At 44.1% G+C, this 26,315-nt stretch overlaps 1 protein-coding gene across 1 annotated transcript; it reads right to left on the bottom strand.

Moving 5' to 3' along the window:
* Positions 1-3,997: 3,997 nt before the first annotated feature.
* LOC131190382 (E3 ubiquitin-protein ligase TRIM7-like) lies at positions 3,998-25,623 on the bottom strand. Its single transcript, XM_058167702.1, has 7 exons — positions 25,219-25,623; positions 15,408-15,503; positions 11,293-11,523; positions 9,458-9,480; positions 5,766-5,884; positions 5,262-5,294; positions 3,998-4,512 (listed from the first exon to the last, which is right to left on the bottom strand). Exons 1-7 carry the CDS (start codon positions 25,621-25,623, stop codon positions 3,998-4,000), a joined length of 1,422 nt encoding a protein of 473 aa, XP_058023685.1.
* Between the last annotated feature and the right edge of the window lie 692 nt (positions 25,624-26,315).

The raw sequence follows: 26,315 nt of genomic DNA, 5'->3' as shown, positions 1-26,315 counted from the left end.
ACTGCAATGTAATGAAGGCTCAGTCGCCATGTTCTACACTGCACTGGGTTACATGGGCCTTCTGGCCGCGATCTGCTTCTTGGTGGCTTTCCTAGCACGCAAGCTGCCAGGGACCTTCAATGAAGCCAAGTTGATCACCTTCAGCATGTTGGTTTTCTGTAGTGTTTGGGTATCCTTTGTGCCCACCTACCTGAGCACCAAAGGAAAATACATGGTAGCCGTGCAGATCTTCTCCATCCTGGCATCCAGCCTGGGCTTAATGGGCTGCATTTTTGTCCCCAAATGCTACATCATTATCCTGAGACCTGACATGAACACCAAGGAGCACCTAATAGTAAATTCTAAAAAGGTAAAATAATGTTTTCCACGGGTAGATGGAAGGATGGAGGATTGGGTAGATAAGTAGAAGGAAGGTAGAAAAATAGGAGGTAAATAAAGATAAATATACATGATCTTCTGTTCCCTTTGAATAGTGACTAGGTTGACACAGCCATATTTTGCTGCCTATTATTTGATAAGTCAGACATAGTGTTAAAACATGATTTATAATATCATTATCCTGAGTCCTGACATGAAAACCAAGGAGCACCTGGTAGGGAATTGTAAAAAGGAATCCAATTTTTTAGATAGACGAAAGGTTGGAGACCTGGGTAGATAAAATGAGGTAGAAAGATAGATAGATAGGTAAAGTTCAATATACATGATGCATGATGGCTTGGCACATTATGGCAACCTGGCTATCATAAAAAAAATCTGACAGTGATATTCATGCTAATTTGAATTTTACCACCTCTGCAGTTTCTTAAAAGTACAGTAACTTTAACAACCCACAATACACACAAACACACTATTAGATTTTTGAAACTGCTTTTTAACCCTCTAATACAGTATCCTGTTTCCTTGGTCATCCTCATTTCTCCCTTTGATTTCAGTTACTCTCAATTTTTGTTTCCTCTGTGGTTTGAGAAGTAGCTATCATATTCAAGGCATGCTCCAATTAGCATAGAACTGGGCTGTCAGTTTATATGGGAGTTTATCCTGCGGTTTGTATGCGACATGTGCTGGCTAGGCCCAAACCCAGTTTAGCAGAGGGGGGAAAAGTCCCGATACATCACGTGACGATGTGAGTTTGACAACTCTGATGTAGAGTAAACTGGAAGTATTATTTCTTGTCATTTGGAAATGATATTTGTTGATGCAGCTTAAATTTCCTTTATCGGTTTTAAATCATTTTGAATTTGTTAGTTTCCTCCTGTGTTAGCTATTCCAGTCATTTTGGGGTTATATGCAAATTTGATAAAAGAACATCCAAGTCACGAATAAAATACAAGAGATCAGTTTCAGTAGTAAACCAGAAAGAACCTTGTGAACACTGCCTGTTCCTCACTGCGAGAACTTTATTATGAACTGGAATTCTGTGTTCAAGGAAACTAGAAAGTGGAATAAAAGTTAACCTGATTCCTAACCACTGCGCCACCACAGCTCTTTCTGGTAAGAAGCTGCTATGCTCAGTCCTATCGCATGTATATCTGACCCTTTCTGTGGAAAAACTGTTCCATCTTAGGCTATTTTGGAGGCAGTGTAAGGCAGCAGTCACCAACTGGTGGTCCATGAACCACTGGTGGTCCGCGAGAAAATTTTGGTACTCTGCAGAAAAATTATTTGCATTTTTTATATTGCACTAAATCAGGGATCCTCAACAACGGACCGTGGGCCTGATACGTGCAATTAATGTTTGTGTTGCTGCAGAGAGTCTCCCCCTTTAGGGTCTTTTTGTGTGGGGCAGAAATTCTGACTTGGGGTCTGCTTCAAGCTCCTGATGTGGGGCTTTGGGCGAAGGCTGGAGGGAAGTACCACTGGTGGCGAAGAGCTGGAGGACTTTGTTCCAATGGGACTGTCTCATGGCCTGGAAGTGGCTGACCATCTCAGCCCACTGAGCCTCCAGGTGCCTGTACCTAGCCTTGCACTCCCGCAGGTCTTCCCTCTGCTTGGAAAGCCTATGCTTGTAGTCCTCAGTGAGGTGCTTCTGCTGAGCCTCCTTCTCGGTCAGATCCAATTTGAACTGAGCCAGCTGTTTTGCCAACTCATTCACATGGTGGCTGCTTAGCTCCAACAACTGCTTCCTGTTGGGACCCTAAGGAGCCCAAGTAGGCAGGCAAGGAGTGGCTGGGAGGGGAGGGGCAAGTAGAGGCCGACGAGGCACCCTTCAATGCGAATGACATCGAGTTGGCCATGCCCACCCGGTCACATGACCACCTATCCTCGCCCACCCAGCCAGTCATTAGGCAGATTCTATTAGTGGTCCGTGGGATTTTAAATTATGAATTTAGCGGTCCCTGAGGTCCGAAATGTTGGTGACCCCTGGTCTAAGGATATAAGACAACCCATTTATAGATTATCCAATATGCCTTGATGGAGCAATCGTCAAGGGACAAAATGGGTTCTAGATGCAGAGAGCTCTGTATTTTGGAAAACACAGGAAGCCTACAACAAAAGGAATTTATTCAATTTATTGCAGAACATTCAACATCCATAATGTAAAAAAAAAAAGTAGAAAAAAAAAGAGCAAAGAACATGTCTTCTAAGTACTATTTGGTTCTGCTCTACTTTGAGCTAGTTTGTTACCGAGCAATAGAGGGAATCACAATACTTTTCCAAACGTCAGTTCTATTCTTTAGGTCAAGAGTTCCCAATTTCCGGGCCACGGACCAGCATTGGTTTGTGGGCCACCAGGAATTGGGTCATGCACGTGAGTGAAACAATGCCCCTCCCCCAGGTTCACAGAAAAACCACCCTCCATGGAACTGGTCCCTACTGACCAAAGGGTTGGGGGCTACTGCTTTAGGTAACTATATTCCTTTGGTTTACAGGAAAGAGAGTGAGAAAAATTGAGAAGGCAACTCACAATTCTCACACAGTGGCCCGGCATGCTCAAATCATGCAGCCCCTGTCCAAAATGGCTGGATTTTCCTGGGAGGTTTCTTACCTTTCAGGTTTTGGATAGTTGCAAATGGGAATGAAAATGATTTGCCTCTAGAGGTCTCCTACTCCCTTCCTAAGTTTTAAACAGCAGGAAATATTAGTGATATGCATTGTTCATAGCCCACCAGAATGTCTCCTGCAGCCCTTTAGAAGGTTGGGAAACATGAATTGTGGCTCCCACCTCTTCAAGTATTACTACATCCCTCGGATACTGACAAAACCCAAGTTAAGGATCACCCTCTCTCTTCTCAAGAGATTTTGAAAAGAAGCTTCTCGCTTAGTGAGGAGCACCGTTAAGTCATCCATGCACAACTAGGTATCTTCTAGGTCCATGATGGCGAACCTTTGACATTCCTGTGTGCCAACCTGTGTGCCAGAAGTGGCATGCAAAACCATACCCGTGAGGTATGCGCGGCCCCGCTGGCCTTTGTGTGCGTGGGAGCGGTGATACCTGGAAGAGCGGCGGTCCACCGCACATGCACGTGCTGGCACCCAAACACCTGGATACCGGCATGGAAGCACACCCAACGAACAGCTGGCCATCGTGCATGCATGCAACATCAATCCGGAAGGTCGGGTGCTGGCCTGCACATGTGTGCCAGAACGCCGCTCTTCCAGGTTTCACTGCTCCCATGTGCGTGACGGCCAGCTGACCAGCGCGTGTGTGATTACAGGAACGCGGAAGAGGAGCCAGCAAGGCTGCGCATTCTTCATGGGATGGTTTCACGTGCCACTTCTGGCACACGTGCCAGAGATTCGCCGACACTGTTCTAGGTGGACTGGATTTCAACGCTGAGAATTCCAGATGTTCTTCTCCAACATACCAGATCGAGGATGGCTGCTTTAATAATCAGGCCCTCATGAACATAGGAATTGGGCCTTTTCAGTCCTCAGTAGCTGGAAGATTAGGATGATATAGAAATGAAGTAGAAGGAAACCGAGATCTGGGTTGAGAATTATGGAGGTGATGGTGTTGAGAAATGTATGGCCTATGAGCAAGGTCGAGCTATTTTAATTAACAGAGAACGAGTTGAGCTTTTCTCTGAAGCCAAAAGAAAGGGTGAAGGGGTTCTCCAGAAAATGAAGCCCCCAAGAAGACAGCTAACAGAATCCCTCTATCTGCATCAAAAAAGGACAGCCGACCTCCAATATAATTCAGAGATACACGGATCCTGTGGAGAGCCCAACTCATGAGCTGGGCAGGGAAATGAGGAGGGAGGAGAATCATACAGTGGTCTCCCCACTTCGCCATTGCCCAGATTCCTTCTGCGGGATCTAGAGAGACGATCCCTTTGCGCTTCACAGAGGCCTTAGCAACTCCCAGACCCCAGCCATCCTCATTGTCTACAGTGACTTCCCAGTAGCACCTGCCGGTGTTGAATTCTTCACATCCCAGCACGAAAAAACATTGATCAAATCTTTTAGAGCAATGGGAATGAAGTCTAGGCCAGTTTCCCAGGATCAAGCTTTTCCGATTCTCAGATATAATGAATTTGGGGTGAGCTGTGTCTGGATCCAAAGTCACTTGAGCTACAATTGGGGGGGGGGAGAGAAAAACAAGCATGAGCAGAACACCAGAGGTGAGCAAAATTCATCTCCTGAGCCTAGACATAAACAGAATATGATTCTGGAATACAGGTAGTTCTTGACCTATGACAATAATCGAGTCCAAAATTTATGTTGCTATGCAAGACATTTGTTAAATGAATTTTGCCCTATTTTATTACATCTTTCACTTTGGATCTTCAGGGCTGCCACATTTAGTGCTGTGGAAAACTGGGAGGGGGGATTGTATGGAGTTGGAGAAATATCTAGCCATAATAACATTCTTTTCTCTGAGAGTCAAGGACATCCTGCCCTGCACCTGGAGTGGTGTGACTGGGAGGCATCTCCAGTTGGTACGGCTCATTGATTGGACCATGTGGTGGACATGTGGGTGCTGGAGCAGGGACTTGGACTTTCCTTTGGGTGGGGAAAACCTGGAAGCTTTCAGATTCTGGTTTTCCCAGATGTGCCAATATCTCTAATAAAATGGAACTTTTAGGAACATCTAGCCTCGGAGTCTCCTTTTGTTGGGGGTGTTACTTGGATCCCTGACAAAAACTAGATGTCAATGTGAAGTTTCCGAAGTTTCACAGTTCATATTTAAAAAGCGGATTTTTTTGATCCCACCATTGTGGCTAACATCTTGACTTGACTAACAACACACCCTATGGGGCCCCTGTGCCAAAACCTAATCAGGCTTATGAATGTGACCCTTTTGGGCCCCAGAAACTTACCTTTGTGCAGCGGAAATCCAAAGTTTATTGCATCTGGTGGAGGAAAAAGTAATAATGAACATTGCTACAGAAAATGTGAAGACCCTACAAAGAGTGCAGAGAAGATCAACAAAGATGATTAGGGGACTGGAAGCTAAAACATATAAGGAACGGTTGCTAGAATTGGGTGTGCCTAGTTTAAAGAAAAGAAGGACTAGGGGAGACATGATAGCTGTGTTCTGATATCTCAGGGGCTGCCACAAAGAAGAGGGAGTCAAACTATTCTCCAAAGCACCTGAGCTCCACAAGTGGAACTGCACACGCGCACGATTGCCTACTATTTGCATGGCCCAGTTCGGAAGGGGCTGCAATCCAGTATTGGGCTACAGCCCAGGGGTTGGGGACCCCTGGAATACAAGTGTTTCCTGAGGCCAATTTTAGAACTCTGTTCTGTGAACCTTTTAGAGCAATTAATATTAAGCAAAGAAAGAATTGGGGTACTGCCCTCTGAGTCATATTTCCAACCTTTAAATTGCTTCATGGCATTCTTCAAAACGGCACTTAAATCGCACAGGTCCCAGATTTCCCATTTTAGCCCCAAGGGAAACATCAATGGGCTACCAAATACATCTTTGGTCAAGAACCTGGGGAAATATAAAAGCTAGTTACCAAACTATTAAATTCATGGGGACAATCACATAAAGAAAAATGAGGAACAAAAGCATTTTAGAGAGTGTAACTAATTCACATGGCACACGATGCCAAGATCCTAGTGGACAATCATTTAAATATGAGCCAGCAGTGTGCTGCAGCTGCCAAAAAAAGCCAACACAGTTCTAGGCTGCATTAACAGAGAGATAAAATCAAGATCACATGGTGTGTTAATACTACTTCATAATGCCTTGGTAAGGCTACACTTGGAATACTGCATCCAGTTTTGGTCACCATGATGTAAAAAAGAAGTTGAGACTCCAGAAAGAGTGCAGAGAAGAGCAACAAAGATGATTAGGGGACTGGAGGCTAAAACATGAAGAACGGTTGCTGGAACTGGGTATGTCTAGTTTAATAAAAAGAAGGACTAGGGGAGACATGATAGCAGTGTTCCAATATCTCAGGGGTTGCCACAAAGAAGAGGGAGTCAAGCTATTCTCCAAAGCACCTGAGGGTAGGACAAGAAACAATGGGTGGAAACTAATCAAGGAGAGAAGCAACCTAGAACTAAGAAGAAATTTCCTGACAGTTAGAACAATTAACCAGTGGAACAACTTGCCTCCAGAAGTTGTGAATTCTCCAACACTGGAAGTTTTTAAGAAGAGATTGGACAACGATTTGTCTGAAATGGTGTAGGGTTTCCTGCCTGAGCAAGGGGCTGGAATAGAAGACCTCCAAGGTCCCTTTCAACTCTATTCTATTTGCTACTGAAGTTCGCAGATGACACAACAGTGATTGGTCTCATTCGAGACAATGACGAATCCGCATATAGACGAGAGGTCGAACGACTAGCCTTGTGGTGCAACCAAAACAATCTGGAACTGAACACACTCAAAACCATAGAAATGGTGGTAGACTTTAGGAGAAACCCTTCCATACTTCCACCTCTCACAATACTTGACAACACAGTATCAACAGTAGAAACCTTCAAATTTCTAGGTTCTATCATATCGCAAGATCTCAAATGGACAGCTAACATCAAAAACATCATTAAAAAAGGACAACAAAGAATGTTCTTTCTGCGCCAACTCAGTAAGCTCAAACTGCCCAAGGAGCTGCTGATCCAATTCTACAGAGGAATTATTGAGTCTGTCATTTGCACCTCTATAACTGTCTGGTTCGGTTCTGCAACCCAACAAGTAAAACCCAGACTTCAGAGGATAATTAGAACTGCAGAAAAAATAATTGCTACCAACCTGCCTTCCATTGAGGACCTGTATACTGCACGAATCAAGAAGAGGGCCGTGAAAATATTTGCAGATCCCTCGCATCCTGGACATAAACTGTTTCAACTCCTACCCTCAAAACGACGCTATAGAGCACTGCACACCAGAACAACTAGACACAAGAACAGTTTTTTCCCGAAGGCCATCACTCTGCTAAACAAATAATTCCATCAACACTGTCAGACTATTTACTGAATCTGCACTACTATTAATCGTTTCATAGTTCCCATCACCAATCTCTTTCCACTTATGACTGTATGACTATAACTTGTTGCTGGCAATCCTTATGATTTATATTGATATATTGACCATCAATTGTGTTGTAAATGTTGTACCTTGATGAACGTATCTTTTCTTTTATGTACAGAGAGCATATGCACCAAGACAAATTCCTTGTGTGTCCAATCACACTTGGCCAATAAAATTCTATTCTATAAATTCTATTCTTATGCATAACTCACCAACCTAGCAATAATCACCTAAGATGACATCATTTACGAAGCCAAGAAATAAACAAACCGCATTATAACTAGCATAGTGTGAACTAAACCACTGGATGCTGTGGGATAAACTTGAGTCATGTCATTAATAGAGAGGAACAATGAAAACTGTCTCATATCTAAATAAATCCATTAGTCCATCTCACTCAGCATAACTATTGTATACAGTTTGGATTCACGTAGGACAAGCCATGGTTTCATCAGTTCATTGATTTGGTCATAATTGGTTAGTTGGTTCATTATACATGTAATATGTGAGAATGATTTTGAGAAACAGGTGGAAGAGCCGCAGACTGGACAATGGTCGGACAGGCAGCAGATGAGACTGCAGAAGGAATGGGGAAGTGGTAAGAGACCCTCCCTTGTTTGTCGTGCTGTAAAGGTGAAGAGGAAGAGATGTTCTTTCAGACTTGCAAGGTTCTATTAATGTAACTGTAAATAAAGTTAGTGCTAGTACTTCTGGGTGTGTTTCTTGTTTGTTGTGTTTCTATCTCACACGCTGACAATCTATAGTTAGTCATAAATTACATTTATCCAAGCTACAATGGCTGGATTCACTTAATATACATAGTCATATCAACAATTTAATGTAAGATATCACTCCAGTAACTGCTATGATTGCATAAGAGCTACAGTGGGGCAGTGGTTAGAGTGCAGTACTGCAGGCTACTTCTGGAGATCACCGGCTGCCAACAGTTTCGCAGTTCGAGTCTCACCAGCTCAAGGTTGACTCAGCCTTCCATCCAGGGGTAAAAGCCAGCAGGTTCTGACAGGTTCTGGAGAACCGGTGGTGGAAATTTTGAGCAGTTCGGAGAAGCGGTAGCGGAAATTTTGAGTACTTCGGAGAATTGGCAAATACCACCTCTGGCTAGCCCCAGAGTGGGATGGGAATGGGGATTTTGCAGTATCCTTCCCCCAGAGTGGGGTGGCAATGGGGATTTTGCAGTATCCTTCCCCTGGAGTTGGGTGGGAATGGAGATTTTGCAGTATCCTTCCCCTGCCACGCCCACCAAGCCACGCCCACAGAACCGGTAGTAAAAAAAATTGGATTTCACCACTGCTTCCATCCTTCCGAGGTGGGTAAAATGAGGACCCAGATTATTGGGGGCAACATGCTGCCTCTCTAAACCGCTTAGAGCACTATGAAGTGGTAAGTCTAAGTGCTATTGGTATTGCTATTCCTTGGGTGAAAGGGACCATCTCCACCCAAGGAGGTGAGTAGTCCCAGAAGGAAATAACATTCTTGAAAGATGGCAAGATATATATAGGCAACTTCAACAGTATATTAACTAAGATTATTTTAAAACTGAAGGTTGCTAGCAGTCATTCTCCAGGTTTCAAGGCAGAGACTTCCAAAATCTACCCAGGAACCAAATCTGTGACCTTCTGCACCCTAGTCAGATATTCTGCCACTTAGTTAACAACCTAATCTTTAGGAACTCACCATGGATGTCTTCTAAACATCCATTCAATCTGGGATATGTAATCAGTACCAAAATCAAGCTATCACATCAAAATATGAATTTTGTTTAGCTGATGCTACTGTTGGACTATTAAGCGGTAAGGATATGATTTACTATGATCCATTAGTAGATCCTAATCTACTTTCTACTCGACACAATTTAGGATCACATTGAAGAATTATCTCAACAGACGTTCAGCATAAACCCTCAATGAATAGACAATTTTACAATCCTTCTGATCCATCTGGCCCCAAGAATGACCAAGTCATTTTTTTTCCCCTCTAAAGAAGTTAAATTTCTAGTGTAAGGTCACTTACTTCTTCAAGGTGCTTCCAGCATCCTAGAATGGATGGAAAGAAAAAGAAAAGGAATCTCAGTGCCATTCAACACATACTGTACTTCTCACATCCTGGATATTCATAGTGTGTCTTCAATCTTCAGAAACATTAAATGAGAAGAATTGGACAAAATTGGCTCAGGGAGAATTGCCACCTTTGGTCTTGGATAGGGTGGCACTACCCCAAAGAGACCCTGTGCATAATCTGGGGGTCCTCCTGGACTCACGACTTCTGCTCAAAGAGCAGTTAGCGGCCATGGGCAGGAGGGCCTTTGCGCAACTGCAGGTTGTGCGCCAGTTACTCCCTTTCCTGGACCAACAATCCCTACTCGCAGTCACTCATGCCCTAGTCACTTCCAATCTTGACTATTGCAACACGCTCTACATGGGGTTGCCCTTGAAGAGCATTCAGAACCTCCATTTGGTGCAAAATGCAGCAGCCCACATGGTGTTGTGCAGACACCGATGTGCACATCTATCACCTCTCCTGCGGGAGCTGCATTGGCTGCTGATTTGCTTCCGGGTGCAATTCAAGGTGCTGGTTGCAACCTTTAAAGCCCTTCATGGCTTGAGACTAGGTTATCTGAGGGACCATCTCTTGCCGATCACATCTACCCGACTCACTAGAATGAGGAGACAGGGAATGCTGCAGGTCCCATCCCCGAGGGAGATATACCTGGTGGAACCCAGAAGAAGGGCCTTCTCCATGGTGGCTCCCTCTCTCTGGAACACCATTCTCCCAGAGATTAGAATGGCCCCCACTCTAACACTCTTCCGGAAGGTGCTGAAGACCTGGTTCTGCCAGCGGGTCTGGGGAACCCAGAGCAGGATGGAGCCTATTAAATGGCTTGTATGATCTGCTGTTGCCAGGGCAGTGGGTGGGTGGGCGGTGCATAATTTTATTATATTATACTATTAAAATGTATTTGATTCTTTTTATTAGTTTTATTGTTTTAAAGGCGGGTTTATATTCTGTAAGCCGCCTTGGGTCACCATGGACGAATAGGTAGCAATATTAAACAAACAAACAAACAAACAAATAAATAAATAAAGGAGGCAGAGAAAGAGTGAACTGGAGACAGTGACTCGTCTCTCCCACGCTCCCTATATTTTGTTTTTTTATGCCCAGTTTTTTCTCCAAGGAACTGTTCTGTCCCCCACCTCAGTCCGGGAGGCACGTGAACTGACTCAATTAGCCAGCAATTTAGTCCACGGCAACTATCAGCTCTGGCAGCAAACCAGTGTTTGGCTGCCAAGGTTTTCTTATCTCCTTGATGCTGGCGTCGCAGAGCTCATAACCGGAGCAACCAGGAAGTCAGGAGCAAACAGAAATTCAGGCCAAATGCTCAGTCAGATAGTTCAGCTCAAGTGTTCTCCAGTCAGTTGATTTGTTCGTCACGAAATAGTATAGCAGCCCCTCCTGCTTTTATACCCTGTGGGGTGTGGCTCTGTGACTCAGCACTTTCTAGGCCTGCCCCACCCCTGCTTCTGTTGTTCCCACCTCTCTTGTCTACAAAACCTGGGATCTAACTAGGGCTTATTGTCCACAGCTGGGTCTGGAAGCGTTTCCTGGGCGGGGGGAGATACAGGAGACAGAGGCCTTGTCATCTCCTCCACCTGGCCTGCCTCTGGCTCCTGGAGCTGAGCCAGAGAGGCCGGCCCTGCAGAAGGGAGCCCTGACGGCCCTTCCCCCTCACTCTCTGAGTCACTTTCAGGCAGGGGGCCAGGCCCGGGGGTGGGGGCTGGAGCCACAACATGAACACCGCCTAAGGATAGATGCAAGAAGGCCTGCCCATTTCTACCCTATTGTTTTACCTGTAGGAGCTCATTGATCGGTTGCTGGCATTTCTCCTGCAATTCCCAGATGACAGCCTCCAGGGAACGGAGCTCTTTGAAGACCTGGTCAACATGCTCCTCTCTCTTCCGCACAATATTATCTTCCATGTCCTCCATCCTGCTCAGCAGAAAGTTCTCTTGTTCTTTAAGAAACTGGTGCAGCTCCTCAAAATCAGCTTTCATGGTTCTTCTGTTTCTTCCTATTTGCTCCTATACCAAACCAAAAAAGGAACCATCTGTCCCCAGGGGAAAGACACATTTGCAAACAGTAGCACATCCCATCAACTTTAATTTACTTTTTAAAGAAACAATATTGGAATAGTCAAGACGCTTCATGTTATAATTTCTTTGCAAACTTTGCTGAAATAGGTAATTGTTACATACAGAGGAGATAATGTGACTAAAATGTTGTCAAGCTAAGATATTTTGCCTGTTTCAGGTGTGGCTATAAAAAAAAGACAAGAGTCCAGGTATTTACCGTATTTTTCGCTTCATAGGATGCACTTTTTTGTCTCCCAAAAGTGAGTGGAAATGTCTGTGCGTCTTATGGAGCGAATATTGCTGAAGCCCTGCCCATTTTCAGCCTCTGCACATTGTGTTTTTGGGCTCCGCACAAGACTTTCACAGAGGCTGAAAATGGGGCATGTAGAGACCGAAAATGGGATGTGTGGAGGCCATAAGCAGGACACGCAGAGGTCAAAAATGGGGTGCACTGAGGCCAAAAAGGGGGTGCATGGAGGCCATAAACAAGATGCACGGAGGCCAAAAATGGGGCATGTGGAGGCCAAAAACGGGGTGTGTGGAGGCTGACAATGGGAGGCACGGAGGCCAAAAATGGAAGGCACAGAAGCCAAAAATGGGGCACACAGAGGCCAAAAACAGGAGTGTGTTATATGATCAGGTGCTGTCGTGTCCCGCTCCTCCGCTGACGGCCGGGTCAGGGAAATCCGAATCAGGCTTGCCTCTGCAGCTCTGCCCAAAGTCCTAACAAAGTCCTCAGAGCAGGCAGGAGACCAGAAAGTGACTTCAGCAAGATAAGTTCGACTTTGCCTGACTCAGAGACTGCCAGAAAGCAGATCCTTTATATAGGCCATGGGGTGTGGCTCCATGACTCAGCACTCATTAAGGCCTGCCCCTCCCTTCCTTCTGTTGCCTCCGTCTATCCAGTCTTCTGATGCGAGGGTCACTCCAATCAGCAGCTGTTGGAAATAAACTTTCCTCAGGCTCACATGCTGTGGAGGAGGGGGAAGGGTCTAGCTACTCCGTTTGCCTGGGCATGGAGCCAGGGCTGGGGCTGGGGGGTGCTCCCTCCTCTGCAGCCTGCTTGGGCATGGAGCCAGGGCTGGGGCCGGGAGGTGCCCCCTCCTCTTCAGCTTGTCTGGGCATGAAGCCAGGACTGGGGCCGAGAGGCATACATTCCTCCGTGTTCGGGAGCAGATAAGAAGGCCCCGGCTGCTGTGAGAGCGGGCAAGACACAACAGGTGCGTCTCATGGAGTGAAAAATACGGTATCTTGATAAGCTTTTTACATGTCTATTCAGCTGAATAAAGATGGGCCTCCCTTAGCAAGGGAAACCCTGAATGCACTTTGACACTCATATTTATATGTTTGCTACAATAATTCCATCACCACTGTCAGACTATTTACTGAATCTGCACTACTATTAATCGTTTCATAGTTCCCATCTCCAATCTCTTTCCACTTCTGACTGTATGACTATAACTTGTTGCTGGCAATCCTTATGATTTATATTGATATATTGACCATCAATTATGTTGTAAATGTTGTACCTTGATGAACGTATCTTTTCTTTTATGTACACTGAGATCATATGCACCAAGACAAATTCCTTGTGTGTCCAATCACACCTGGCCAATAAATTCTATTCTATTCTATTCTCCTCCCAGAAGCACTGGCATACACCATCCAGAGAAGCTGGCGCACTCTAAATAACATAAAGAAGTGCAGAAATAGCCATCCATCACTCTTGGAGGTCCTCCGAGGACATTGGGTGTCATCTCAGGGACTTTGGGCGTTTCCTTAGGAACTTTTCATGACCTTGAAGGCCTGCAGAGGCAATGGTGACATTGGCACATATGGTCCCTCATGACTTTCAATAGAAACATTAGATTCCTGGTCAATAAAGGTTTGACAGTGGCAACTGAATGCCTTTCCTGCATTCTTAAATCAATGCCCTCTCTCTACGGTTGAAAGTTGCAACTGGATTGCACATCATGCTAATAATAGTCCACATTAAAATTGTTTTAAGTTTAGGCTATGGAAAGCCATCTGCCTGTGATTTATTTAATAACCAAGATTAAGCAAAATTGATTACAAGGTATGACTCCAGACATCTTATCCTGGTTCACATATTTCTCTAAACCAATGTTTTTCAAACTTGACAACTTCCAACTTTCCTAGCATTAGAGCCTTTGACCGAAGAGTCATGTCTTTGCATTAGATGTCCAAAGAAGAATAAGTCTGGTCGTTTGTTCCTTGAGTAAGAATTCTGGGTCAGTTTTGTTCAATGATTCGTTGGTTTGCTTTCTTGGCTGTCCGCAGTATTCTCAGAGTCTTCTCCAACAGAAAGGTTCAAAGTATTGGTACTTTTACAGAATATAGAATAACAGAGTTGGAAGGGATCTTGGAGGTCTTCTAGTCCAACACCTTGCTTAAGAAGGAGATCCTATACCATTTTAGACAAACGGCTGTCCAGTCCCTTCTTAAAAACCTACAGTGTCGGACCACCCATAACTTCTGAAGGCAAGGTGTCCTACTGGTTGATTGTTCTTACTGTCAGGAAATTTCTCCTTAGTTTTAGTTTGCTTCTCTCTTTCTGTCGTGTCCCACTCCTCCGCTGACGGCCGGGTCAGGGAAATCCGAATCAGGTGTGCCACTGCAGCTCTGCCAAAGTCCTAGCAAAGTTCTCAAGGCAGGCAGGAGACCAGAAAGTGACTTCAGCAAGATATGTTCGACTTTGCCTGACTCAGAGACTGCCAGAAAGCAGATCCTTTATATAGGCCATGGGGTGTGGCTCCATGACTCAGCACTTATCCAGGCCTGCCCCTCCCTTCCTTCTGTTGACACCGCCTATCAATTCTCCTGAAGCGAGGGTCACTCCAGTCTGCAGCTGTTGGTAATTGACCTTCCTCAGGCTCACATGCTGTGGGGGAGGGGGGGGTCTAGTTGCTCTGTTTGCCTGGGCATGGAGCCAGAGCTGGGGGCTGGAGGCACTTCTTCCTCCTCGGCCTGTCTGGGCATGGAGCCAGGGCTGGGGCCGGGACGCATGCTAGGACATTCCTCAGCGTTCGGAAGCAGATAAGATGGGCTCGGCTGCGGGGAAAGCGGACGAGGCACAACACTTTCTTCAGTTTCCATCCATTGCTTATCTTGCCTTCTGGTGATTTGGAAAATAGGTTGACCACTCCTCCTTCTTTGTGGCAGCCCTTCAAATATTGGAGCACTGCTATCATGTCACCCCTACTTCTTTTCATTGACTAAACATACCCAATTCTTGCAACTGTTCTTCGTATGCTCTTTGTCACTCTTCTTTTCTGGATCTGCTTCTTCAAAATCCAACTTTCACTTCCACAGTGTCATAGGCAAGGGTGGGTTCTATTTACCTTTACTACTGGTTTGCAACAGGAGCGCACACACGCACTCGCTTTGCTCACACGCCCACACTTCTGCGCATGCACAGAAGCATGGCGTCGTGGCAGGTGGGCGGAGCCTCCCGCCGGTTTTACTACCGGTTCTTGCGAACCGGTCCAAACCGGGACCAACCCACTACTGGTCATAGGGAATATCATGGCTTAATTACAGCTACTCATTTCCCATTTATCAGCAAGTTTTACATACTGATTAAAAGCACCAGACTAGAAACCAGGAGACAGAGTTCTAATCCTTGTCTTAGGCACCAAGCCAGCTGAGGAACTTTGGGCCAGTCCCTCTCTCTCAGCCTTAGGAAAACATGACCAGCACCACTTCCCAAAAGTTTGCCAACAGTACAGGCCATGGACTTGAGCTTGTATTCACCAGACGTAAAGATGGACTTAAAGGCTCTATTATCATTCCCAGTTAAAAGTGACACCTACGATTAGAGTTTGGCACTCGTACTCCATGTATGACTGAAGTTGCAAAATCTCATCTCTTTCCTTCTTCAAAATGTTCAGGCAACTGCAAAATAAATCCTGAAAGGGAAAAAAGATCAAGAAGTTAATAAATGTCTATAGAGATTCTCAGTTATGGTTGCCCCAAAGGTGCTTTTTTTCCCCCCAAAATGCAACTGGACTTTTTGGTACAGGAAGTTAGTGCTCATTTTCTGTGTCCATAAAACTATTTAATCAGTTGAAGTCAGTCTGGAAAAACCCTTTACAGATAGTCCTTGACTTACAAGTCATTTAAAAAAAACTGCTCAGAGTTACAATGGCCTTGGAAAGGGTGGTTTACACCCATCACACACTTCTGGCCATTGTAAAGTGTCACACACACTCCATGGTCACATGATTGCATTTTGGGCACTTGGCCATTTGAGCTGGTCAGGATCGAACTCCTGGCAGTGGGCAGAGTCAGCCTGCAATATGACTGCCCCAATACAGCTGCCATTACTGAATCTGCTGAAGGCTTTTACACCAAACTGGCATTTTTTTCTTCTTTCTCAGAAACAGAACTACAATCATGCCACCAAAAACATTGGACCAGTGGTGAAATCTAATTTTTTTTTTACTACCGGTTCTGTGGGCGTGGCTTCTTGGTGGGGGATGGTGTGGCTGGGTGGGCATGGCAGGGGAAGGATACAGCAAAATCTCCATTCCCTCCCCACTCAAGGGGAAGGATACTGCAAAATCTCCATTCCCTCCCCACTCCAGGGGAAGGATACTGTAAAATCCCCATTCCCTCCCCACGCCTGGGGAAAGGATATTGCAAAATCTCCATTCCCTCCCCATTCCTGGGGGAAGGATACTGCAAAATCTCCATTCCCACCCCACTCTGGGGCCAACTAGAGGTGGCATTTGCCAGTTCACCGAACTGCTCAAAATTTCCACTACCAGTTCTCCAGAACCTGCTGGATTTCACCCCTGCATTGGACACTCCAGTCCATCATACTTAATTACTCAATCCTAATACGTTGTCTCATTGCAAAAGGTAATCCTCGCTTACCAATGGTAATTCGGATCAGGAACTTGATTGCTACGCCAACCTGATCATCAAATTTAAGCTTAAGCTTAAGGGGCATGCATAAGAGCACAAAAGTGCCTACTGTTCCTGTCCTATTGTCTCCTTTTATTATATCAAATTAATATAGTTGTTGCATACTTTTGCTCATTTATATGCTTATATGATATGTTGTTGTTTTATATTGATGCTTGTGTATACTGTTGTGACAAAATAAAAAAAAAAGCTTAAGGTCAAATGGCTACATCAATTTATGATGGCAGTTTGGCAGTCCCAGCTGTTTTCGTTCGTCACAGCTTCCTGCAGTCATGTGATCGACATTTGCAACCACCGGCCACTTCCCCATTAACTTTGCTTGTCAGAAGGTGACAAATGGCAATCACATGATCACAGGACATTGAGACTATTATAATTGTGAGCCAGTTACCAAGCGTCTAAATTGCAACCACTTGATTCTGGGGAAAACTGCAACGGTCACAACTATGAAGGCTGGTCAGAAATCCCCCATATTCAGCATCATCATTTCAAATGTCATTGAATGAGCGGTCTTTACACAAGGCTTAACTGTAAGCTATTAGATCTATGTGCCGTTACAAAAGGGAACTTTACAGCACAGAATAGAGCAGGGGTCTCCAACCCTTGGTCCCTTTAAGACTTGTGGACTTCAACTCCCAGAGTTCCTCAGCCAGCTTTGCTTTGCTGGCTGAGGAACTCTGGGAGTTGAAGTCCACAACTCTTAAAGGGACCAAGGTTGGAGACCCCTGGAATAGAGAATATCCATTTATCTCTCAAATCAAATGTTATTGCTAGAAATCAGATTATGTGTTTTAGTCCTGCCATGGACTGGGTGAACTTGGACCAGTCGTCCACGCTCAGCATCAGGAAAGAGGAGACAAATTACTTTTTTTTTTAAATTTGAATTTATATCCTGCCCTTCTCCGAAGACTCAGGGCAGCTTACACTGTGTTAAGCAATAGTCTTCATCCATTTGTATATTATATACAAAGTCAACTTTTTATTGCCCCCAACAATCTGGGTCTTCATTTTACCTACCTTATAAAGGATGGAAGGCTGAGTCAACCTTGGGCCTGGTGGGACTTGAACTTGCAGTAATTGCAAGCAGCTGTGTTAATAATAGACAGACTTAAGTCTGCTGAGCCACCAGAGGCCCATTAAAAAATCTTGCCAAGAATATTGGGATTTGTTGATGTAGTTACCCAGAGTCTTGGTTGTAGAGTTTTTCTCTCTCTTCTGATATAATTGGGAATATGTCTATTACACTCTACAGAACTATAGGATTACCTATACAGCAACTATCCAAAATAACGTATGGAATACAAGAACTGACATTAAAACTGAAACCAGACATACAAATATACTAATTTAGTGAAGCATTTCCATTTTTACCTGTAGAAGCTTTCATCAGTACTAATGGTTAAACCAAATCCATTGTCTTAGATATAAAGGTAAAGGTTCCCCTCGCACATATGTGCTAGTTGTTCCCAACTCTAGGGGGCGGTGCTCATCTCCGTTTCAAACCTGAAGAATTAGTGCTGTTCAAAGACATCTCCGTTGTCATGTGGCCGGCATGACTAAACACTAAAGGCGCATGGAACACGCTACCTTCCCACCAAAGGTGGTCCCTATTTTTCTACTTGCATTTTTTACATGCTTTCGAACTGCTAGGTTGGCAGAAGCTGGGACAAGTAACGGGAGCTCACCCCGTTACCTGGCGCTAGGGATTCGAACAGCTGAACTGCCGACCTTTCGATCAACAAGCACAGCATCTTAGCTACTAAGCCACTGCGTCCCTTTGTGTTAGATATACAAATTAGAATGAGCCTAATTATGATCTGGTTCCAAAGTTGTACTGGCCGACCAAAACACAGACACACACACACACACACTCCTGTATTTGCAACATCTCGTGGTCAAGTGACATTTTGCTCAAAGCCAACATTTACTTTTGATATTTGGCAAAAGCAGCCTATAGTGAACAATTGTCTCGCTTAATAATCCCAGCAGTCACTTAACAACCATCACAAAAAAAGTTATAAAAAATGGGTCTCTCATGTGGGAAATCTGTTTTATGACCATTGTGAATTATGACCATAATGTCTCACTCCATTGTGGTCACAAGTCAAGGACTACCTGTAATTATTTTCTGAAGGCAGCATGTAAGTTTCCATGTAAACTGAAAATAAAATTGGAACTTCAAAATCAAAGGGAAGAATCAGTGAGGTCTAACCTCTACTAAGGTTCAGAAGGGCTTGGTGGAATTTATTTAGGTAGTTAGTTTGTCAAACATGTAAAAGATAACAGGAATAAGTATAAACATGGATATTAATGCAGGAAATGGGAACGAATACATGGGGACAGTAGGACAGGGACGGAAAGCACGCTGGTGCGCTTATGCACGCCCCTTACCAGACCTCTTAGGAATGGGGTGAGGTCAACAGTAGACAATCTAAGGTTAAAGTTATGGGGTGTAACTTTGGTGATGTAACAACAGAGTCAGGTAGTGCATTCCAGGCATTGACCACTCTGTTGCTGAAGTCGTATTTTCTGCAATCGAGTTTGGAGCAGTTTACCTTGAGTTTGTATCTATTTTGTGCTTGTGTAATATTGTGATTGAAGCTGAAGTAGTCACTGACAGGTAATACAGGTAAATTGTATTTTAATTGGGGTTTTAATATTTTTTAACTTTTTAATTTAAATTTTAATAATCGGCCTTTAAAATTTGCTCTTTTTAATTGTTGTTTTAAACTGTATATATCTTTGTTTTTACTTTGGCTGTACACCGCCCTGAGTCCTTCGGGAGAAGGGCGGTATAAAAATTTAATAAAATAAATAAATAAAAATAAATACGCTGTAGCAGATAATTTTGCGTACTACGCTTAGGTCAAACCGTAGCTGGCATAATTCTAGGTTGTCCAAGCCTAAAATTTCATGCCTGGTGGCATAAGGTACCATATTTTTCAAAGTATAAGATGCACCTTTTCATCCCCCAAAAGAGGGTGAAAATCTGGGTGCATCTTATAGTCCGAATGTATATATATATATGTAGGTCTTTGGTTATTCGGGTTTTCTGCTGCGTAAAATTGGAAGTGTCTTGGCGACATTTCGACAAAGTCTCATTCGTCATCTTCAGGCTTCAGCTTTGTGCTTCTGGGAGCAATGTGTGATTGCAGCTGTTTCTTCCTTTTTAACTGCATAAGATCACCCCTCTCACCTGTCATTGCCAACCTCTACATGGAACACTTTGAAACCCAAGCTCTAGAAAAATCTGATCACAAACCCAAACTCTGGCTCAGATACGTAGACAACACCTTCATAATCTGGCCACACGGGAAAGAAAAACTTAACAACTTCCTCACACACCTCAATAGCCTACACCCCAAAATACAGTTCACCATGGAAACAGAAGTTAACAACCAACTTCTCTTCCTAGATGTCTTAGTCTACAGGAAACCCAAGAATGCTGTCTTGATGTTATGTTTGTGGAGGATCTTGCTGATTCTGTCTGTGGTGCCTTTTATATATGGGAGGAGGGCTGTGCCGTTTTCTTGTTCTCTGTCTTGGATTTTAGTGGGGGGATCTTTTTGGAAGCTGAAGCCTGAAGATGACGAATGAGACTTCGTCGAAACGTCGCCAAGACACTTCCAATTTTACGCTGGAGAAAACCGAATAACCAAAGACCTACATATATATATATATATATATATATATATATATATATATATATATATATATATATATATATAGGTCTTGGTTATTCTTTTTCAGAAGCATGAGCTGAAGCCTGAAGATGACGAATGAGACTTCCCGAACGTCGTAAGACACTTCCAATTTTACGCTGGAGAAAACCGAATAACCAAAGACCTACATACAAACACCCGTGAAAACCTCAGAAAACATATATATATATATATATATATGTTTTCTGAGGTTTTCGCGGGTGTTTGTATATAGGTCTTGGTTGTTCGGTTTTCTCCCGTAAAATTGGAAGTGTCTTGGCGACATTTCGACAAAGTCTCATTCGTCATCTTCAGGCTTCAGCTTCGCTTCTGGGAGCAATGTGTGATCGCAGCTGTTTCTTCCTTTTAACTGCTAGTGGGGTTTGAACTGATTGGGTGGGAGCTTGGCTGTGCTCTGATTGGATGGGGTTTTTCTGTGCTCTGATTGGCTGGGGTGTGTCCTGTGTTGGTGGGGCTTGGTTGTGCTCAGTCTAATCTGTGCTGCAGGGGGATTTGAGCTGGTGAGCTGCACTGCTGCTGTTTGGCTTCGTGTTCGTGGTCGTGCTACATCTTCGTAGTGGGTGTCAGTTTGCTGCATGTATGGATTGGAGCGGTTTGAAGTGGCTAATGTTGCAGCTGCGGTCTGGCTTCTGGTCCTTGGTCGTGCTTCCTGATCAGTGTGGGTTTGGGTGTGCTTTCTGGGTGGATGTGTGGTGGTGACATCCTGTGTGGACCTCGTGAGTGTGGGTCTGGTGTCATTCCTCGTGTTAGGGACACGTTTGTCAATAAGGGCAGGTTTCCAAATGGCTGGTAGGCGGGAGGTATCATCTCGTTTGTTCATGCTGTGTGGGCGTATTTCTATCTCAATGGCTTCTCTGATTATTCTGTTGTTAAAGTGTTCAGTTTTGGCGATAGTTCTGGTCTTTTTAAAGTCAATATCGTGTCCTGTGACTTTAAAGTGTTGGACCAGGGAAGAAGTTGGTTCCTCTTTTTTGAATGAGTTCTTGTGTTCTTCAATGCGTGCACTTATTCTTCTGTTGGTTTGTCCAATGTATGTGGTGGGGCAGGCGGTGCATGGGATTTCATATACTCCTTGATTTTCTAACTCAATTTTGTCTTTGGGGTTTCTTAGGATGGTGGATATTTTTTGGTTTGTGCAGAATGCTGTCTTGATGTTATGTTTGTGGAGGATCTTGCTGATTCTGTCTGTGGTGCCTTTTATATACACGGGAGAAAACCCGAACAACCAAAGACCTATATACAAACACCCGTGAAAACCTCAGAAAACAAATATTGCACCTCTACGGGGAGGAAATCCACCATCTGACCAGGACCTATGAAAAACTAGAAGTCCAAAGAGCTTCCATTTTATGTGACCTCGCATTCCTACGAAACTGCCGCGATGAAAATTTAATCCCCAAATGCTTCCAATTGAAATTCCACTCCAACTCTGCAGCCACCAAACGCATCCTAAAAAGAACAGAATTGGCCTTAATCAGAAATGAACTTCACACAAAAAGATTCCTCCTAGATCAAATCAACAAAGATCTCCTCACACTTCACCTCAAACTCAGCAACAAGATGCACCCGGCACTTTGGGACAAATCCAAACAACTTGCTGTCTGGAGCCGAAACACAGACCACCCTCAAGACAGACACGCACACCAACAAACTCCGAAGACTACAAGAACGCCAGAAACAAACCCCTCCACCCTCACAGCAACACATGAAACAAACAGTGCATAACATCTCAGATAGGATCCTCACCAAAGCTGAAACCGATGTCCTTTCCAAAGGATTCAACTTTGCAGTCACTCCCAAATACATCCCCACTGAGACCATTATATGCGGAGTTGAAACCAGCCTGACCAAAATCAACCCCGATGGCGCTAACAAAATCAGACTCGAAATCACCAACATCCTCTGCAGCAGCAAGCCACCCAAAAGCAACTTACCCAAAGAGGAACAGACAGCACTACTTAACCTGAAAAAAGATACCAGCATAATAATCCTACCAGCAGACAAGGGCAACGCCACGGTGGTTATGAACACATCTGACTACCAAACCAAATTAACCAACCTACTCCAAGACCCTGCATACAAGCCCCTAAAACAGACCCCACCACCTACCTAGAAAAACCACTAGATCCAAAATAAAAGCCTCCCCATCAGCGAAGAAATCCAACAAAGAATCATTCCCAGAGAGAAATCATCCAGATGCCCTAAGCTCTACGGCCTCCCAAGATACACAAAGAAGGAACCCCCACTCAGACCCATAGTCAGCTCCATAGGCTCACCTCTACAAAACCTAGCCAAATTTCTCGCCAAACAACTACAGCCCTATGCAGAATCCATCGCCTCACATGTAAAAACTCATTCCAGTTCATAGAGATCATAAAGAAACAAAACTTACAGCCCAGCGACCTACTCGTGAGCTTTGATGTCATATCCTCTTCACCCAAGTGCCAATCAAAGAAGCCTTGACAGCTATCCAAAACAAATATAACCCCCCCAAGCACATACTAGATCTGACCAACCACTGCCTATCCAACACATACTTCATCTATAACGGACAAAAATACAAACAAATAGAAGGCGCACCCATGGGATCACCCTCTCACCTGTCATTGCCAACCTCTACATGGAACACTTTGAAACCCAAGCACTAGAAAAATCTGATCACAAACCCAAACTCTGGCTCAGATACGTAGACGACACCTTCATAATCTGGCCACACGGGAAAGAAAAACTTGAAAACTTCCTCACACACCTCAATAGCCTACACCCCAAAATACAGTTCACCATGGAAACAGAAGTTAACAACCAACTTCCTATCCTACATGTCTTAGTCTACAAGAAACCCAATGGCTCCCTAGGACACACCATCTACCAGAAGAAAACACACACAAACCGCTATCTGCATGCACTCTCACACCACCACCCAGCACAGATCAACTCCGTAGCCAAGACACTCATCTCTAGAACAAAATGCTTAGCTGATGAACAACACCTAAAACCGAACTACACACTCTCACAAACGTACTAACATCCAATGGATTCCAGAGAAATAAGATTACCAAACTAATCCAAAAGAACCCCCACTAAAACCCAAGACAGAGAGCAAGAAAATGGCACAGCCCTCCTCCCATATATAAAAGGCACCACAGACAGAATCAGCAAGATCCTCCACAAACATAACATCAAGACAGCATTCTGCACAAACCAAAAATATCCACCATCCTAAGAAACCCCAAAGACAAAATTGAGTTAGAAAATCAAGGAGTATATGAAATCCCATGCACCGCCTGCCCCACCACATACATTGGACAAACCAACAGAAGAATAAGTGCACGATTGAAGAACACAAGAACTCATTCAAAAAGAGGAACCAACTTCTTCCCTGGTCCAACACTTTAAAGTCACAGGACACGATATTGACTTTAAAAGACCAGAACTATCGCCAAAACTGAACACTTTAACAACAGAATAATCAGAGAAGCCATTGAGATAGAAAACGCCCACACAGCATGAACAAACGAGATGATACCTCCGCCTACCAGCCATTTGGAAACCTGCCCTTATTGACAAACGTGTCCCTAACACGAGGAATGACACCAGACCCACACTCACGAGGTCCACACAGGATGTCACCACCACACATCCACCCAGAAAGCACACCCAAACCCACACTGATCAGGAAGCACGACCAAGGACCAGAAGCCAGACCGCAGCTGCAACATTAGCCACTTCAAACCCCTCCAATCCATACATGCAGCAGACTGACACCCACTACGAAGATGTAGCACGACCACGAACACGAAGCCAAACAGCAGCAGTGCAGCTCACCAGCTCAAATCCCCCTGCAGCACAGATTAGACTGAGCACAACCAAGCCCCCACCAACACAGGACACACCCCAGCCAATCAGAGCACAGAAAACCCCATCCAATCAGAGCACAGCCAAGCTCCCACCCAATCAGTTCAAACCCCACTAGCAGTTAAAAGGAAGAAACAGCTGCGATCACACATTGCTCCCAGAAGCACGAAGCTGAAGCCTGAAGATGACGAATGAGACTTCAAACGTCGCCAAGACACTTCCAATTTTACACGGAGAAAACCCGAACAACCAAAGACCTATATATATATATATATATATATATATATATATATATATATATATATATATATATATATATATATATATATGTATGGATATGTATATGGATATCAAAATATAGTTGGCTTGAAACTCAACATTAAGAAAACTAAGACCATGGCATCCGGCCCTCTCAATTCCTGGCAGATAGATGGGGAAGAAATGCAGGTAGTGACAGATTTTATTTTCCTGGGCTCCAAGATCACCACAGATGGGGACTGCAGCCAAGAAATTAAAAGACGCTTGCTCCTGGGGAGGAAAGCTATGGCAAATCTAGAAAGCATACTAAAAAGCAGAGACATCACCCTGAAAACAAAAGTGTGTATAGTCAAGGCTATGATTTTCCCAGTTGCAATGTATGGCTATGAAAGTTGGACCATAAGAAAGGCTGAGCGCCAAAGAATTGAGGCCTTTGAACTATGGGGCTGGAAAAGACTCCTGAGAATCCCAAGGACTGCAAGGTGAACAAACAAGTCAGTCCTAGAGGAGATCAACCCTGACTGCTCTTTAGAAGGCCAGATCCTGAAGATAAAACTGAAATACTTTGGCCACCTAATGAGAAGGAAGGACTCCCTGCAGAAGAGCCTAATGATGGGAAAGATTGAGGGCAAAAGAAGAAGGGGATGACAGAGAACGAGGTGGCTGGATGGAGTCACTAAAGCAGTAGGTGTGAGCTTAAATGGACTCCAGAGGATGGTAGAGGATAGGAAGGCCTTGAGGAACATTCTCCATAAGGTCGCCATGGGTCGGACACGACTTCGCAACTAACAACAATTAAAATATAGCTGGATAATGGTAGAAAAACACATACATCCTAGTATAAATGGAAAGTCCCTACCTTGAACTCCAGAGCAGCTGTTTCAATAGGGATGACAGTGTGAGCCTGATGCTCATCAGATCCATAACACACTGAACAGACAAAGACCTGGTCATTCTTACAGAACAGCTCCAAATGTTCTTGATGTTGCTGACAATATTTGGTGTCTCCTTCTGCCTGACCTCTTAATTGCTTGAGTAATCTGACATTGTCCAGTTGCTGATTTTGGCTGAAGTTCTCCTGAAGAATTACATGCTTACACTGAGGACAGGCAAGTTCTGATGAAGATTCTTTCCAGCACTTCATCACGCAATCTCGGCAGAAAATGTGTCCGCAGTCAAGAATTACGGGGTCCTTAAAATATTGCCCGCAAATCAAGCAGTTTGTTTCCAGGATACATTTTTCCATGGGGTTGTCATCCACCATTGGACCAGATTTGTTTGAAAAAGATGGACTTTCACTTTCTTTTTGATTTCTATAGACTCCAGAAGGAACTTTTCTTTCACTACTTCAAGGTTGCAGTCTGAGATGAAGGAACAGAAAACAAAAAATATTTATCCTTTAATAGTTACTACAGTGGTAGTCAACCTGGTCCCTACCGCCCACTAGTGGGCGTTCCAGCTTTCATGATTGGTGGTAGGGGTTTTGTCCGATACTGAAGCACTTTCCTTTTTTTTTACTTTAATTGACTTTTTAAAAAAAAATTCATAGCATTATTTAAAAAAAATTTCATTAGGTTTTCATAAAATTCCCCATGACAATTTAAATTTCTGAAAATATACTATTTGTATCACCCGCACATAATTTTAGTTCACGTTACGTAAGTGAAACTAAATGGCACTGTAGTGCGACCACAAACAAAAGAGCCTCGTCCCAGAATAGCTCGCGCATCTCCCTCCACACCACCCAGCTGTAACAGACAAGCAGAGCTGATAGCCGGCACCCCAAACCCACCCCAAACCCAATCCACAATGCACGAGAGGCATGCGCAGACGATGACAGACAGTGCATTACTATGGAACTGGTGGGCGGTTAGAAAATTTTACTACTAACAGAGATACAAAAGTGGGCGGTAGGTATAAAAAGGTTGACTACCCCTGAGTTACTATGATATTTTA

Source organism: Ahaetulla prasina, chromosome 2 (assembly GCF_028640845.1).
Source record: "Ahaetulla prasina isolate Xishuangbanna chromosome 2, ASM2864084v1, whole genome shotgun sequence".
Classification (NCBI taxonomy): Eukaryota; Metazoa; Chordata; class Lepidosauria; order Squamata; family Colubridae; genus Ahaetulla; species Ahaetulla prasina.
The sequence above is the reverse complement of the archived record's forward strand: the minus strand, read 5'-3'. Positions and strand labels throughout refer to the sequence as shown.

Excerpts from the sequence above, each read along its gene's own strand:
- LOC131190382 (XM_058167702.1), bottom strand. The coding sequence starts at position 25,623 with ATGGTGGATGACAACCCCATGGAAAAATGTATCCTGGAAACAAACTGC. Across the intron at positions 15,504-25,218 it reads CAGCTGCTCTGGAGTTCAAG|GATTTATTTTGCAGTTGCCT; the intron begins GTAGGGACTTTC and ends TTTCCCTTTCAG. Across the intron at positions 5,295-5,765 it reads TGCCATGAAGCAATTTAAAG|ATGCAATAAACTTTGGATTT; the intron begins GTTGGAAATATG and ends TTCCTCCACCAG.